This window comes from Vicugna pacos, chromosome 19, assembly GCF_048564905.1.
Source record: "Vicugna pacos chromosome 19, VicPac4, whole genome shotgun sequence".
NCBI lineage: Eukaryota > Metazoa > Chordata > Mammalia > Artiodactyla > Camelidae > Vicugna > Vicugna pacos.
In genome coordinates, this window is record NC_133005.1 from 21,074,185 (window position 1) to 21,089,913 (window position 15,729).

The window sequence follows — 15,729 nt, forward strand, 5'->3', positions numbered from 1 at the left end:
AAGGAAAAATAACACATACGAAATGGTTGGGTGTCTTCTCTGGGCCTTGGAAGGGTGCTTGGGCAGGTGGGAGATCCTGAGGCTTAAATGTTTGGGTCTAAGTGAATCTGTCTCTAGTTGAGACTGAGGTTTATCTGCTCTCATCTCCTGAAGGCATTTAAAAAGCTCATCAGCATGCATTATCTTGATTGATCTTCATATCTGCAGCCCCAGTGCAACTTAGTGGTAACATCTAAGGATAGTGCAGGTCTTCCGATTTTCAGTCCAGGGATAGACCAGCGAACTACTTGTGGGTAGAGTAGAGTTCCTTTTTCTTGAAATGTTTCCAGCTCTGGAATCTTCCCTTCCCCAGTTAGTGACTTCTGCTGTCACGAGACATTTTGTTATGCAGCTTGCCATTCATCCATGTCCTTTATGTGCCCTTCTCTTCCCCACCCTGCTGACCGTGGTCAGGCAGGCTGCCCAATACTAATTCTCAGCAGCCTGCTTCATAGTTTTACCACATATCCCTAAACAGTGTCTTCCTTTTGAACTTAATACAGGTAGACTCATACTCCATTGTGTTGTTCTGGGACTTGCTTTTTTTGTTCAATATTCTGGTCCTAAGATTCATCCAGATAGTTGTGTGTAGGCATATAGTTCCTTCATTTTCACAATTCCATAGGATTGCTTTGCATGAAAATGTGCTGTTTATCCTTTTGATTCTTGGTAGACATTTGGGTTGTTTATAGTTTTCTGCTCTTGCAGACAGTACTGTCATGAGCATTCTTGTACAAGTCTCCTGGGGCACGTGACACCAGAAAGATGCCTTACAACACATCTTTCTTGCTGTATGTAAAGACATAATTGTCATCTATTGCCTCAATCTTCTGATTTTCCTGTTACATTTCTGGCTGGTTGCAGCAACCAGCATTGAGGTCTCTGGCTTGTTGGTCTTCCCTGAATATTTGCTACTTTGCTTTGGTTTTGTTTTGTTTTTAAGAATTTTTTAAACAACTTTATTGTGGTATAATTTCTGTGTAGTAAACTACACGTATTTCAGTGTACAGTTTGATGAGTTTTGATGATGTGTACATGCTTTGGTTTTTGGTATCCCTAGGTATAGAATTTTCTGTGCTTTGCCCCAAATAAACTCAGCCTCTCCGACAGGCCTGCCCCTCTCCCTCATAAGACTTCACCACAGAGTTGGAGGGGAGGTAATGTGAATAGCCCCAAGCTAAAACACAGATTTCCACTATGCTTACCAAGCTTCGGTAGAATTCCTCCAGTGGTTCTCAGTTTTGTTGTACAACTTTGGTCCATTTCCAGAGTTCGTAACTCGTTGTATTTGACAGTCAGTCCAGTTTTTTGGCTGCTTTCTGGGGAGAGGATTTTCCAGCTCCTCACAGCCATTTTGGAAGTCCTAGCTCTCAGGACTTTTGAAAGGTATTTTCACTGGGTAAAGAATTGTTGATTGACCATTTCTTTCTTTCTGTTCTTCAGAGATGTTGCTTCACTCCACTGTCTCGCTCACTCACATTATTTTCTGAGCGGAAATCTACTGCCTTTCTTACCTTTGTTCCTTTCTATGTAAGATACCTTTTCATTCCAGCTGCTTTTAAGATTTTCTTTTCTCTTACTACAGATTTTAAGCAGTTTAATCTTTGTGTGACTTGGGGTGGTTTTCTTCATGTTGCTTATGCTTGGGATTCATTTAGCTTCTTGGATCAGTGGATTTATGGTTTTCCTCAAATTGGAAATTTTTTGGCCATTATTTCTTTAGTTTTTTCCCATCGCATTCAGGGACTACAGTTACATATATTTGGCTGCCTAAAGTTGTCCTACAGCTCCCTGATGCGCTGTACAATTATTTTTAGTCTTTTTTCTTTTTGTGTTTTATTTTACATAGTTTCTGTGTGTTCTGATTTACTAATCATTTGTTCTGCATTGTTATAAGTTTGTTAAATTAACATTTGTTAAATGGAGCACAGGGTGCTGGATGGTGAGCCAATTTGAACAAAAGAAATTGAGATAGAGAAGTTTATTACTCATAGGTCCTGCAGGAAGTACATGGCAAGCCTTGAGGGGCCTCATGGGAAAGTCAAGGCAAGGTGCAGGCAGGACCTAGGGTACGTGCCTTTATTAGAGTTCATGGATAGAGCACTTTGATTTCCCAGGCTAAGGCCATATTGGTCAATTTAAACCAAAAAGAGGGGTTTTGGTAAGCTCCATGGGGGTCGCATATAGGGGGCACACAAGGGGAAGACAGTAGGAGGCAAGAGAGACTGTTGATGACAAGGGCTGCTGGGGAAGTCATAGTAGGAACTTACATTTGCTTGTGACTCTAGGGCATGTGCTTCCATGAGGGAGCCAGTGTCAGTTTAAGGCCCCTGCAGGCCGTTTGGCCAAACAGAAGGGATGCTGGGACAGCAGTACCATGGACAAGCTCAACTCACAGCAGATGTCTAATGTCATTACTCTGATCCCGTATATTTTTCTTCTCAGACATTGTATTTTTCACCTCCAGAAGTTGGAGTTAGATATTTTTACATCTTTCATGTCCCAGGTTAACATGGTTTATTCTTTTCTCTAGTCTTGAACATATAGGATGCAGTTATAATAATTCTTATATTTCTCTTCTGGGCTTATCACCTGAACTTTTGTTTTAAGCTTTGTTAGGCAGCAGACAGGGCAGCAGTTAAATTAGGGCTAATTTTACCCTGATACTAAGACAAAATCCTTCTGAGAACTCTACCTGCCATCCCTGTGAAGTATGAGGTTTTCCACTGTGGCTGGTGGGTGTGGGCTTCTGAATGTCTAGTGCAAGGTATGGGTTGATGTTCATTGCTTTACATGAGGCTATCCAGTTTTTCTAGCACCATTTGTTAAGAAGATTCTCCTTTCTCCTTTAACTTGTCCTTGCACCTTTGTTGAATATCAGTTGACCATATATCTACCATTTCCTGTAGGCCTCAGTGAATGGTTGGCACTCTGGCAGCTCCTTCATTCTCCCTGTAGTGGTTTACAGATTCTGGAGTATTTTTTCCATCAGGCAGAGATTATTTAGCAGTGCGGAGCAGGGATGCTATTCCCACTGCCACACGGAATAGTGGACGCACCCTGAGAACTCCGGTGACTAAGCTGAGCTTCACCTTCCTGTGATGGGAAGGCCCAGGCAGTGGCCATCTGCTGTTGCTGCCTTCATTCCTCACCCTCTCACGTGTTCCCTTGTGTCTATATGAAACTGTTGAGGAATACTTGAAAAGAGAAGGTTCTCTGAAGTGCTGAACATGATTGAATCACACAGCACATACCTACAGCATGCATATTACCTGTGGCTGCGTGTTGTCTGCAGAGTGGATGACTCAGGAACAGGATGTTGACAGAAGTAAGCAAGTCACAGCAGAACATGTGTATTAAGAGTACATTTGTACGAAAGTAAAACAGGCAAGACTACAGTATGTATAGTTTGTAGATACACTGAAGTATGGTAAAACGGTATAAAATTCAGGATGTTGGTTCCCTCTGGGTGGAAGAGAAGAGGGCCTTTGAGGAAGGACATTCAGGAGGTTTCACAGGTACTAGCAATATTTGATTTCTTGGGCTGAGTGCTGCATGTACAGGCATCAGCGTTTGTTGTTTTGATGTTTTTCTTTAAACTGTATGTAGATATTTCACATACTGTCACAACACACACACAATGAAGATTACCCAGCCATTGCATCATAGTATTTCCCCAGCAGTGATAACGTTCCCAGTTGACACAGGCTGGGCCATCAGAGGATTTTTATTTGTATAGCCAGTTGTGTAAAAAAGGAAAAACCAAATTCTTCATTAACATTTGATGTTTTGTTTTGCCCTGAGAGCTCCTCCCTCTCCTGTTAGACTCCTGGGGATGCAGAGGTCAAAGCCAGAGCCCTGCTGTAGTCCCCTACTGCTTCTTGGGTAGTAAGGGGGAACTTCCTCTTACCTTGGTTTTTTAGACTCACAGAATAGAGAAGGAATAACAGAGCCCATCAAGCAAGGACGCCAGGAATTAGGCAAGGAGCCAGGGAGATCTCCTCAGGAGTTGGCTCCCCTAGTCACTGAGAAATCCCTGCAAAAGCATGTCCCATCAGACCACAGTTTGACAGTCCTGAATCCAGAACAAACACTGGAAGTGTTACCACTTGAAGTGGATTAGTATCTAAGAGACCAGGGCACTAGAACTGGGCCACCCAGTGAGTCACTAAAGTCATGACTTCCAGTTATCTTATGTGTCTTACTCTCAGGAGAATAATGACAGAGTTATGTTCCCAGAGCCAAGCTGGAGGGTAGCAGCCACACAGAGCAGTCACTCTGCACCAGTACTGAAATCAGCTCTTGTGCACCTGGCCTAGGCCCCATAGCAAGTGCTTTTGCAGCACTGCTTCGTGAGTTTCTGTCTTCCTCTTTTCCGTTTGGTTTTGAGGCTTTGGAGTCTAGAGGAAGAGGAAGTACTGAACATGGCCCCTTTATCCACCTCTTTTCCTGCCTTCCCAGTGACTACAACTCTCAGATCTGTGCTCTTTTTTGGAAGCATTGGAATGATTTGAGGTTTGTCCAGGAGGCCTTTGAGTGGTGCTTGTTCCTGAGAAACTTTACATTGGAGGTACGCAGGTGGACAGTGACCCCAGGACGTGGAAGGGTCCAGGTACTAAGCAGTAGGTAGGGGAGCAGTTTCTACCTCATAACACCTATTGATCCTGCCTTTCTCTGCAGATAGTAGGTAGAGTCATCTTGTGGCTGGAGTTTATGAAGTTGCAGTGTTAGGCATGTGTTGAGGATTTTGGCTGGACCCTGGAGGAGTTTGTGGAAGGAGATGGAAGACAGCAGTGGTGGGACTGCCAGGCAGCACTGTGGACTTGTTGAGGTTGAGGAAGCAGAGAAGGCATTTTGTCAAATTAGTCACAGATGGGCTGTGGAGAGAACAGAGGTGAAGAGAAAAGAGTAAGAGAACCAGTGGCTAGCGCCGTGCAGTGCCCTGGCACCAGAAAAACCTGTGTCTGGATTTGGCTCCACACCAAGTAGTTCTGTGACTTTGGGGAAGATCTCTTTAAGCTTGAGTTTCCCCATCAGTCCTCTAAGGATAATACTGCCTCAAATAGTTGTTTCAAAGTTGGGAAACTGTAATGTATGACATGCCTGGTGCTTAGTATATACTGAATGCAGTCTGTTCACATCCCTTTCCCTGACAAAGCAGAGATAGGAAAATATGTCTTGTCCCTGGGGATCTGCCCTGGATGTGGATGAGAAGAAAGTCAAAATTCTCTGAGCAATAGGGAAAAATAGGGGAACCGAAGGCTTTGAAGGCTCAGTGATGTCAGAGGATGAGGTTTTGGGAATGAGATAGGATTGAAAGGATGATAGGATGCGGTAGTCAGAAAGTAGGTTCTGGAGCTGAAGATTTCGGAAGTGAAGATGTTCTGGGTTCTGCTTTACTGCTACAGAGCTGGGATTGAGGAGCAGCAAGGCCATAGCATGGAATGGCTCAGCCCCCTGGTCTCTCTCAGAGGGAATGGGAAAGATGGCTTTGGAAGAGAAGACTGTGAGTGCATTCAGAAGCTGTTTGAAGTGTTGTGGCATAATTAAGAGGGCAGTAGATGTGAGCAGTGAAGGAAAGGAGGGACTTGAGTCTCATAAGGGAATGAAAATAATTGTGCCAGCGTAGGAGGCAGTGGTCTGGGGACAACACTGAGGAACTTGGCACTGGTGCTGCGTGAAGCTGGGGCGTGATACGCCTCCGGTCAGGAGAGCCAGAGGGCTTGGCTGTGGGGACAGGTGGCTAGGCTTCACTTGTTAGGGAGTGGGAGACTTACAGGACTTGAACCTTTGGATGCCTTGAACTGGGCTGGCTGGCTGGCAAGGTTGGCATTAGTTCCCTCTGATTAGTCATCTAGTTCTTGCATTGATACTCAGGCTTCAAACCTTCCTCTTGTACCTAAAATCTACCTCTGCCTCCGCCACTTCTTCCCACCCACCCCCATTAACACACACACACAAGCACACAGACTCACTAGGCCCTTCTCTGCCTCCTGAAACCCCACCTCCTCAGGAAGCCTTCAGAACTTGGAGTCTCCAGGATTCCTCACCTTGGACTTTGGTTTTCTTGTCATTACCACCTCCAGAGCTTTGGGGCCACCTTTTTTGAGCTACAGCTCAAGGAATCAGTCCCTCTTCTTGGTCTCCCGTCCTCTGCCTTAAGATGTTGACAGTGTTCCCCAAGCCTGTGTCTTGAGCTCCAAGAACTACTTTATCTCTTCTCTATATATGAAAACATGGAAAGAAAGGCTGTTACAGGAACAGGAAGGATCCAGCTTGGACCAGTTCCAGAGAGCAGCTTTACCTAGGTGTCTTAAGGGTACCCTGGGTGCTTCATTTGGGTCCCCGAAGCAAGCCCAGGCTCAGCCTTAGCACTTGTCACCTCAGTTGTTCATCATTTCTGTGGTCTACTCCCTGGGGCCCGTACTGGGCTGCTGTGTGACCTTGACCACCCAGGAGACAAGCAGTTCTTCTTAGACCTAAATCTTTGCCGAAGGAACCCACACTCAGTGTCTGCATCGCGCCCATCTTGCTTTTGAGAACTGCAGAATAGTGACCTCCGGTGTCTGTAGAGCCCACGTACTGCCTACCACGTGTGTCCCTTTGCTGGCACCCTTCACCAGTCCTCCGGCTCAGGACATAGTGCTCTTTCTTGGGCCTTAAGTGAGAGAGCTGATCTCTTCATAGCTGAGCCAGCGCCTGCCAAAATAGTGGAAAGGAGCATATATAAACTCAGTAATGGGGCAGACATACCCGGAGTCTGTTGTAGTGTATTTCCCTGGAAGACACCCAGAAGTAAATGTGAATTTTGCCTCTCTGCATCGGCTGATAACTTATTCACGTGTTTCTTTTTCTAATTCTTATGCAAAGATTATATCTGATGCCTCTTTTCTTTCTGAGGCCCTAGGAGGGTACATTGGCTTTCTCAGAGTGTGGGACTCAGCAAAAACATCATGTAACATAAGCACTGCAGATGGTCTCTAGTTCCCACTCTAGCCCTGGTACCTGCAAGAAGAACATTGTGATCCTGTCCCCAGAATCCGGCCCCCCAGCCTCTGACCAGCTGTCTTTTCCTTCCAGGGAAAGTGCATTTCTTCTCTAGTGGCCTTCTGTTTTCTCACCGTCATCACGGAAGTATCATCATTTCTAAGGATCACGTGAATTCCATTTTGTTCTTTGATGGGGTAGGTTTTTTATAGTTCATGGCTTTGGTGTTCAGAAAGATGCTCACACTTTTGAGGGGAAAATCAAATAACTCCCTGTCCCCACCTCTACCACCACAGGGCACGATGTTAGGAACCAGCATTGCCTTTGAGGAAGGCAGGCAAGGAGGCCATGGAGAGGCTCTTGTGGGCCTCATCCACCTCTCTGCTCTGTAAAGGGCTTAACAAGAAGGGGCTTCTGGGCCAAGGGCCGGTACTAACTATGCCCAATTAACTTATCCCGAAGAGAACCAGAGAGCAGGCTGCAGGTGGCCTGCAATAGCCCCTCACAGATGCCTTCCCACCCAGGGACACAAAAGCTCACCCACTTAAGAACTGGAAAGAAGCAGCTTCCTGTGACATTGATGGGAGTTCCACTCACTCAGCATGGGAAAGAATTAAAAATTAGCCAGAGAGGAAAAGAAATGGTTCATTTTCCCCATGAGGGCTTAGCCCCACCCCCTCACGTACCCTCCAGCTCTATGAAAGTTTCACTCCCAGAAACATCCTTTAACTTCACCAGTCTGCATCAACACTCCCCCTCCCTCCTTTGGGGAGGAGGATAACTATGAGTTTCCCCAGCCTATACCCTCTGGCCAGGGCACAGCTTATCACCGTGTGACACCAGAGCAGAGGGCAGGCGCTCCATCCCTGCCTGATCTCTCAGCCTCAGAACCGGCTTGTTTGGGAGCCAGGACAGAGACCAGGTGAAGTGGTTTGGTCTAGTGGCTCCAAAAACTAGTGCTGTGAGCAATTCAGAAAGAATTCTTTCTTCCACATAGAACCTGCTTTCTTAAAGACTATTCAAAAATGCAGGGAGACCAGCAAGGCAGATTAAATGGCCCTGTTAGGTGAAAGCTTCCAACATCAGGGAAAAGAGGATGAATCTCAAGTGCTGGGATGATAAGTTACCTAATCTGGGGGAAAATGAATTTTTATCTCATATCAAAAATCAAAATAAACTTCTAGTAAATTAAAATTAAATATTTTAAAATTTCACAAGTAGAAAGATGAATATAGTTACAAATTATTGTTCTTATGATGAGAACTTTTAAGGTCTGATCTCTTAGACATGTGTGTATTGTCAAGTGATCACCATGATAAGTCCAGTTAAGAAGACTGTAATAGTGAATATTTGTTAAATTTTTAGGGCCAGGAAGATTTTCTAAATTTAGAAATTATACAAGAAATTTTAAAGAAGAAGATTGTCAAATTTGACCACTTAAGGAGTTTTTAATTTTTTGCTGATAATTTACTGAAATATACTTTAAATTAACAAGTTACAAGGATATATTGTACAATATAGGGAATATAGCCAGTATTTTATAGTAACTATAAATAGAGTGTAACCATTAAAAATTGTGTACACTAGAAACATATAATATTGTACATCAACTATACCTCAAAAAAATGTAAAATATCTCATAATACTTCTTTATCTGATTACATTTAAAATAATATTTTGGATATATTCGATTAAATAAAATATATTATAAATAAATACATATGTACATATAGTCAACTGCATTCATTTAAAGCTTTGAAAGATGTATACACTCGTGAAACCACCAGCACAGCCAAGATACAGATTTTTGTTACCTCCAAAAAGTTTTCTAATGCCCATTATTGGGTCATCTTTCCCCCTACTTCTGATTTCAGGCAGCCACTTATTAGCTTTCTGTCACTGTAGATTAGTTTGCATTTTCTACAGTGTTATATAAATGGACATCATACATTCTCTACCCTTTTGAGCCTGGCATTTTTTCACTCAGCGTAATGATTTTTAGATTCATCTGTGTTGTTGTGTATATCAATAGTTCGTTCCTTTTTATTGCTTATTGATGAGTAGTATTCCATTGTATGGATGTGGCATAAAATTGATCAGACTAATAATTTAAAACTCTAAAAAGTATTTCAGAAGGGAATTAAAAGGCAAAAACACAGAACAGGGAAACCGTTTTGGCAGTTAAAAAAAATGAGTCGTTATTTCATTTTTATGAAGAGCTCTATCAACATGAAAACACCGAGTGCCAAGTCATGAGTGTTCAGAGGGCATGAGGTTAGTTAACAGATAAATGGAAGCGCCTCAGATACAGCCTCTACTCTACGATATGTAACAGTAAATTAGTAAAGAGTAGATCAAAGGTAGAGTAGATAAAAGGTGAAGTAGACTATGTAATACGAATGTCCAGCCATAGGAGTGAGCTAAGAGGGGTGGGGTGCAGTCTCTGAAAATATTTTCAGGTAGTTTGCAACAACATGGTAGATGCTAATGGTAAATTAAGTTTTAAAAACAAGATATGCAACTGTAAAAGTAAATATGATTTCCCACTACCTAAAAAAGGCAAATCAGGGAGTGAATAGGAAGAGAAGGCTAGAAGGAAAAGTATAGTTAGCTGTAGTTGGAGTTAGGCGATGGGACCTTGGGTTGACTTTTTTTTTAACCTTTTTTCTCTATTCTATTTTTATATTTGTTTCAAATTTTTATTTAATGAACATATGACTTTTATAATGAAAATTTAAATAACTAAAAAAGCCTTTTCTTCTAAGATGCTTGCTTTTGCCACACCTATTCGACATAGCATTGGAAGTCCTAGCCAGAGCAGTTAGGCAAGAAAAAGAAATAAAAGACATTTAAATTGGAAAGAAAGAAGTAAAATTTTACAGCAACGTGGGTGGACCTAGAGATCATCATACCAGGTGAAGTAAGTCAGAGAAAGCCAGGTATATAATACTACTTATATATGGAATCTAAAAAAATGATACAAATGAACTGATTTACAGAACAGAAATAGACTCACAGATGTAGAAAACAAACTTGCAGTTACCAAAGGGGAAAGTGGAGGTGGGAGGGTTAAGTTAGGTATTTGGGATTAACAGATATACACACTATATATAAAATAGATAAAAAGCAAGATCCTACTCTATAGCACAGGGAACTATATTCAGTATCTTGTAATAACCTATAATGGAAAAGAATCTGAAAAAGAATATATATCTGTGTATTACTGTGCAACTGAAACATAAATCAACTTTACTTCAGTTCAAAAAAGAAGTACAATTTCTGTTCACAGATAACATGATTTTATATGTAGAAATTCCTAAAAATTCTACACACACACCAAAAAAAACCAACTTAGAATTAATAAACGAATTCACCAAAGTTGCAGAATACAAAATAAACAGATAAAATCAGTTGTATCTTTTTACCCTATCGTTGAATAATCCAAAAACTTCTTAAGAAAACAATTCCAATAAATTTAACCAAGGAGTTGAAAGACTTGTACATGAAAACCCACAAAATGTTGCTGAAAGAAATTAAAGACCTAAATGAATGGTAAGGCGTCCCATGTTCATGGGCTGGCAGACTTAATATTATTAAGATAATAGTCCTGCCCAGTGCAGTCTACAGATTCAGTGCAGTTCTGATTAAAATCCCAATGACATTTTTTGCAGAAATGAAAAAACCTGTCCTGAAATTCATATGGAATCTCAGGGGATTCCCCCTACCAAATAGCCAAAAGAATCTTGAAAAAGGAAAAAGTTGGAGAACTCACATTTTCTTCAAAACTTACTGTAAAGCTACAGCAATCAATAAAGTGTGTTATTGGCCTAAGATCAGATGTATAGACCAATGGAAAAGAATAGAGAGCCTAAAAAGAAACCCTTGCATGTATGGCCCAATGATTTTCAAAAAGGTGCCAGGATCATTCAGTGAGGAAAGGGCAGTCTTTTCAACAAACAGTGCTGAAAAAACTGGATGTCCACATGCAAATGAATGAAGTTAGACCCCTACCTTATACACATACAAAAAAATTAACTCAAAAATGGAGCATAGGCCTAAATGTAAGAGCCGAAACTTAAATTCTTAGAAAAAAACATAGGAATACATTCTCATGTCCTTGGATTAGGCAATAGTTTCTTGATTTGACACCAAAAGCAAGGCAACAAAAGAAAATACATATAAATTGGACTTCATCAAAATTAAAAACTTCTATGCATCAGAAGACACAAGAATGTTTTTCAAGAGTGTGAAAAACAGCCCAAAGAATGGGAGAAAATATTTGCAAATCATGTCTGATAAGGGATTAATACCCTAGAAAAAGTTGACATGTTTAGTTTTGGAGAAAAGGCCCTGTACTTCCTGTATCTCCTGAAACCAGATATTGACAAACACATCTATAATTGGACCCCAGTAAACGACATAATGTGAAAATAATTGCACTGACATTTGCCATATGTATTCTGACAGTACTTGTGAGGGCTGGTATTGTGCAAATGGCTTTTCTCACTGATGCGCCCTCTTTCTCTTTAGGATTCCACCAGTATTGTTGCTGCCCTTCTGATAGATTTCAAAAGTTCATTGCTTCCTCATCTCCCCGTTCATTTCCATGGATCAAGCAATTTTCTGATGATTGCCCTTTTCCCCAGATCAAAAATATACCAGACGTTTTACTCAGAGGTAACATCAGTCTTTATTCAGCAAAACAACTACTCTCTTTTTCCTAGCAATTTAGTTGGTAAGGCAGTGTCTCAGGGCTAACAGTGAGGTGATGAGAGGGAGAGTTGGGGGGGTTGGTGGGGGGTAGTTTGTGGCTTATTCTAATCCCTTTGGGTCTTAGTCTAGTTAGTACTTACAAGGGACAAAAAAGATTTTTCACAGAAGCTAAAAATCCTTTTGTTCAGTTCCTTTAGGTCCTCACCTTTCAATGGCAAGGACACTAGTCTAATTTCCCTTTTAGCTACTTTATTGAATTGTTAGGCCCTGCCTGCTGGGTTAGAGCTCTCTACCCCACCCTGCATTCTCCCTCCCCGTGGTTCACAGGCCCTGCCCTTGTGAGTGGTCTCACCTGGCAGGCTGCACACCTCAGGCTCTCAGCACAGATTGCACGAGTGAGGGAGCTTACCAAGAATTGTATGACCCACTTAGAGACCAAGCAGTAGCCAAAGCCGTATGAGTGGCCAGTCTCAGGACTGGTGGACTTGCTTGGAAAAGTGTGATCACGGCAGCTTGTGAGAGGACAGTCCCTCCCCCAGGACAGATTCTCAGAGCGTTGAGGAGACAAGAGCTGGCCTTGGCTGCACAGTGGCTCCTAGAGCCAGTCCATGTCTGTCTTACTGCCAGCGGGTCCTTCCTACCTCCTTGTGCTTGTCCTTTCTAGGCAGCCTCTTCAGCCATCCCTCTGCCTCTAGGCAGGAGTTGTTTGAACTGCTCTTTCTGTCTGGCCCTGTCACCAGGGAAGAACATGCCCCTGCTGCCAGAAGAGCGTCACTCGATACTTTCCTCTGTGCTTCCTGGCCTCTGAAGGAGCAGAATCCCTGGGAGAGGAACCCAGAAAGAAATTCTAGTTTTGAAAAGTACAGAACAGAATTGCTTCAGGCCTCTATTTTTGAAACAAACTTGTTTGTTATGATGGTTTTTCTCTGTACTGACAGTCTAGATTTTCAGCAACCATCAAATCCCCATGTGGGTTCCATATCCTGTTGTTGAGTTTAAAGTGTTCTTTACTCAAATTCTGTTTTGTTTAGGTCTTCTCCCCCTGGCAACAGCAGGCTAACTCAGGGCTGTCTTTAAAAGTGATCCAGGAAGATGGATTATCTGTGGAACAAAAGAGATTGTAAGTGGCTGCCTTCAGTGTTTGTGCTTGCTTCCCTAAGCTGTGTGTGTCTGCTGTCTCTGCAGGCTGACTCACATTATGTAACACAGAGGTCTTGGCATCTGAAAGGGCCAAGACCGTCATTTCAGTGCTGCCAGCTCGCAGGTAGCCAGTGCCCTTGGGGAACAGAAGTCAGGAGAGATGAAATCCACCAAGAATTAGAAACCTGTAGTATTACCAAGGGTTTCAAGCCAACCCTCCTGTGTGGGTAAACTAGTCATCCTGCATTAATGCTGGATTTTGATTAAGTCAGTAAGATGCTTGTCACAGGATTTTGGCTTGAAAAATGTCAGAACAAGTTATGTAAAGTGTGTGTGCTGTAGGGAGATGGAATTCTAATCTGCTAACCTTTGATATTCTAGACACTCCAATGCGCAGAAGCTCTTCGCTGTTCTGAGCCATTCTGCTGGGGAGAAACGGAGTCCTCTAAAGCTACTCTCAGCCAAACTCCCAGAACTTGATGGGTGAGCTCCGTTTCTGTTTATGGATGTTTAAAATTCTGGCTTTTGAAATGTCAGAAACTTCAGTGTTGGTCCTTTCTAAGCTTCTTTTTCTTTCTTTATAGCTTCTTAAGGATCATTGTAAAAGGTAGTAGTGACATACCATATACAGCTTTATTCTCTAGAGAGAATCACTAAGGTTTCTTTTTCAGCAGTTAAATAAGAAGTTTCTCATGTGAATGGGCGCATTTAGGCAAGACTGGTGATGGTAACATAATAGCATTGTCTTTGTTTTTCTAGGTTTCTCCAGCATTTTGCTGTCAGCAGCATTAGTCGAGAACCTGTGATGAGGACCCATCTCCCTGTCCTGCTGCAACAACCTGAAATCAACCCTACTCCCAGAGTAGAAAACGACAAGGTACAGCAGCTTACCAGATATGCTGGGGATTCGTGGGAAGATAATCCTGTAGCCTGCCCTTGATCTTCAGTGTCAGTTAACAGGAGCTCAGGCGGAGTCCCTTTTTAAGACTCCCCACTTCCCTGGATACTGATGTAATAATACACATGAAACCTGCTATATACAATGACTGTGTACAGGCGTCTCCATTAATTCCAGTCTACCCCCATGGCAATGATGAAACCCTGGCATTTTGCTGTGCCCTCCCATTGCTTCTGCAGGTTTTTAAACTCTTGCCCAGTGCTTTTATGCCATCAGCTCCTTCTGGTTGCAACAAGGATGTACCTGGCAATGAGTGACACATTGAACTTAATAACGGGAAGGGCCTCGTCAGTCAGGCCTTGCTGGCATCACCAGCATACTTTATAAACACTGTCTTCCCAAGAGTGGATTTTAATCTGCTCCTGCCTCACACTCCCCTCCTCTTCACCCCTCCCACCATTTCTTTAGAACCATATGTTGTAATATGCTCTAAGAGGGCATCTATTTCTGTGCAAATCTAGAAGACACTCAGCTGCAAAAGGGAGTAGAAGCACTAAGCAGTTAAGAGCCTCATTTTTTCATTAAACCAGAGTTTAAAAATGAAAATGGTATATCTCGTATGTTTTATAATATATATTATTTTAATATATGTATTTTATATAACATGGTGCTATAGGACTGCCCTTAAGAAGGTGTCTGGCTGTGAGCATATGTGCTGGAATTTGAGAGGCTGAAGACTGGATGCTAAGGAATGGGAACCAAGATGCGGAAATTGGGATAGGAGGAGGATAAAGAAGAAGTCAGATACATGGAATACTGCTTGCAGGGGCAGAAAGGCATATAGCATAAGGGTCTGGTCAAAGGAGAGGAGGGAGAACTATTTCCCACAAAAGAAGAGGGATTCGTGGCCATCTCTGCTGGTGTGACCAGCTCAAGTGATGACTGCCACCAAGCTGAGCTTTAATCCAAGTTATTTGTGACCAGTCTGTCCCAGTGAGTCTTGTGTATTGTGAAATAAAACTCTTAAAGAGACTTTTGCCATGCTATGTCACGGACATCATTATCCTTCAGCAGGTGCATGGTTCTTTCCCTCCACCACTTGACTCCTTTGTTAGTGAATTTCTTGAGTTGCATTGGAATGTCTACCTGAAGAGGGCCCTCTTTTCATGTAACCATGTGCCAAGGTTAGGAAAGTCTAGCCTGGCTCCTTTTCTCCCCATCAGGGTTCAGGAGTGCTTCCTCCACCCACTCTGTTTCCTTCTCTCAGGCCATGCTGCTTAGAAGGCTGGGGCAGCCAGACAGAAACATCCAGGGCCACTTCCCTCCTCCGCTGAGTTTACCATAGCAGTTCAGCCTCTGGCATTTTTGCCCCAGACCTCCTTTTTGCTCAGCATTTTCCATTATATTTTAATTCATCTAGTCACAGCATCTCCATGAAAAGTATCATAGTGACAGTACATTTTATATGGTATTCGCTATGTGCCAGACATTGTTCTAAGCACTTTGTTTACATACATTAACTCAGTTAATCATCACACCCACCCTACAAGGTAGGTTGTGTTGCGAACCCAAGGCCACCTACCTAGGGAATACTTGTGATGAGATTCAAACCCACAGAACCTGGTTCACGAAGTCGGTTCTCTTAACCTTTTACAGTGCTGCTTCTCAATTGAATCACAAACCCACATGACTTTCCTTTCATGTAGGTGATTATCAACATTGTAACTGGCCTCCCAGGCTGTCACGCTAGCGAGCTCTGTGCTTTTCTGGTCACTCTGCATAAGGAATATGGCAGGTAAGTATGGCTGCTGCCTTTGCTCTGGGGGAAGCAGGCGCAGGCACTGGCAAAACTTCAGCATGCACTGACGTAGCGGGTGTCAGCACAGTGGTCATCCATCCGTCCATTTATTTAACACGTTTGTACTGAGCACTTCCTGTATGCCAGGCACTGT

The 15,729-nt window shown here is 42.7% G+C and overlaps 1 protein-coding gene across 2 annotated transcripts in view; it reads left to right on the plus strand.

Moving 5' to 3' along the window:
• Positions 1-15,729, plus strand: part of DNAAF9 (dynein axonemal assembly factor 9) — a 107,195-nt gene that overhangs the window by 60,714 nt on the left and 30,752 nt on the right. For both annotated transcript variants that reach the window (XM_006207334.3, XM_015241818.3), the window contains exons 21-26: positions 7,120-7,223; positions 11,557-11,703; positions 12,771-12,859; positions 13,261-13,362; positions 13,639-13,756; positions 15,484-15,572. In XM_006207334.3, the coding sequence (XP_006207396.1) occupies positions 7,120-7,223; positions 11,557-11,703; positions 12,771-12,859; positions 13,261-13,362; positions 13,639-13,756; positions 15,484-15,572 (649 nt within the window). The remainder of the gene's footprint in view (positions 1-7,119; positions 7,224-11,556; positions 11,704-12,770; positions 12,860-13,260; positions 13,363-13,638; positions 13,757-15,483; positions 15,573-15,729) is intronic.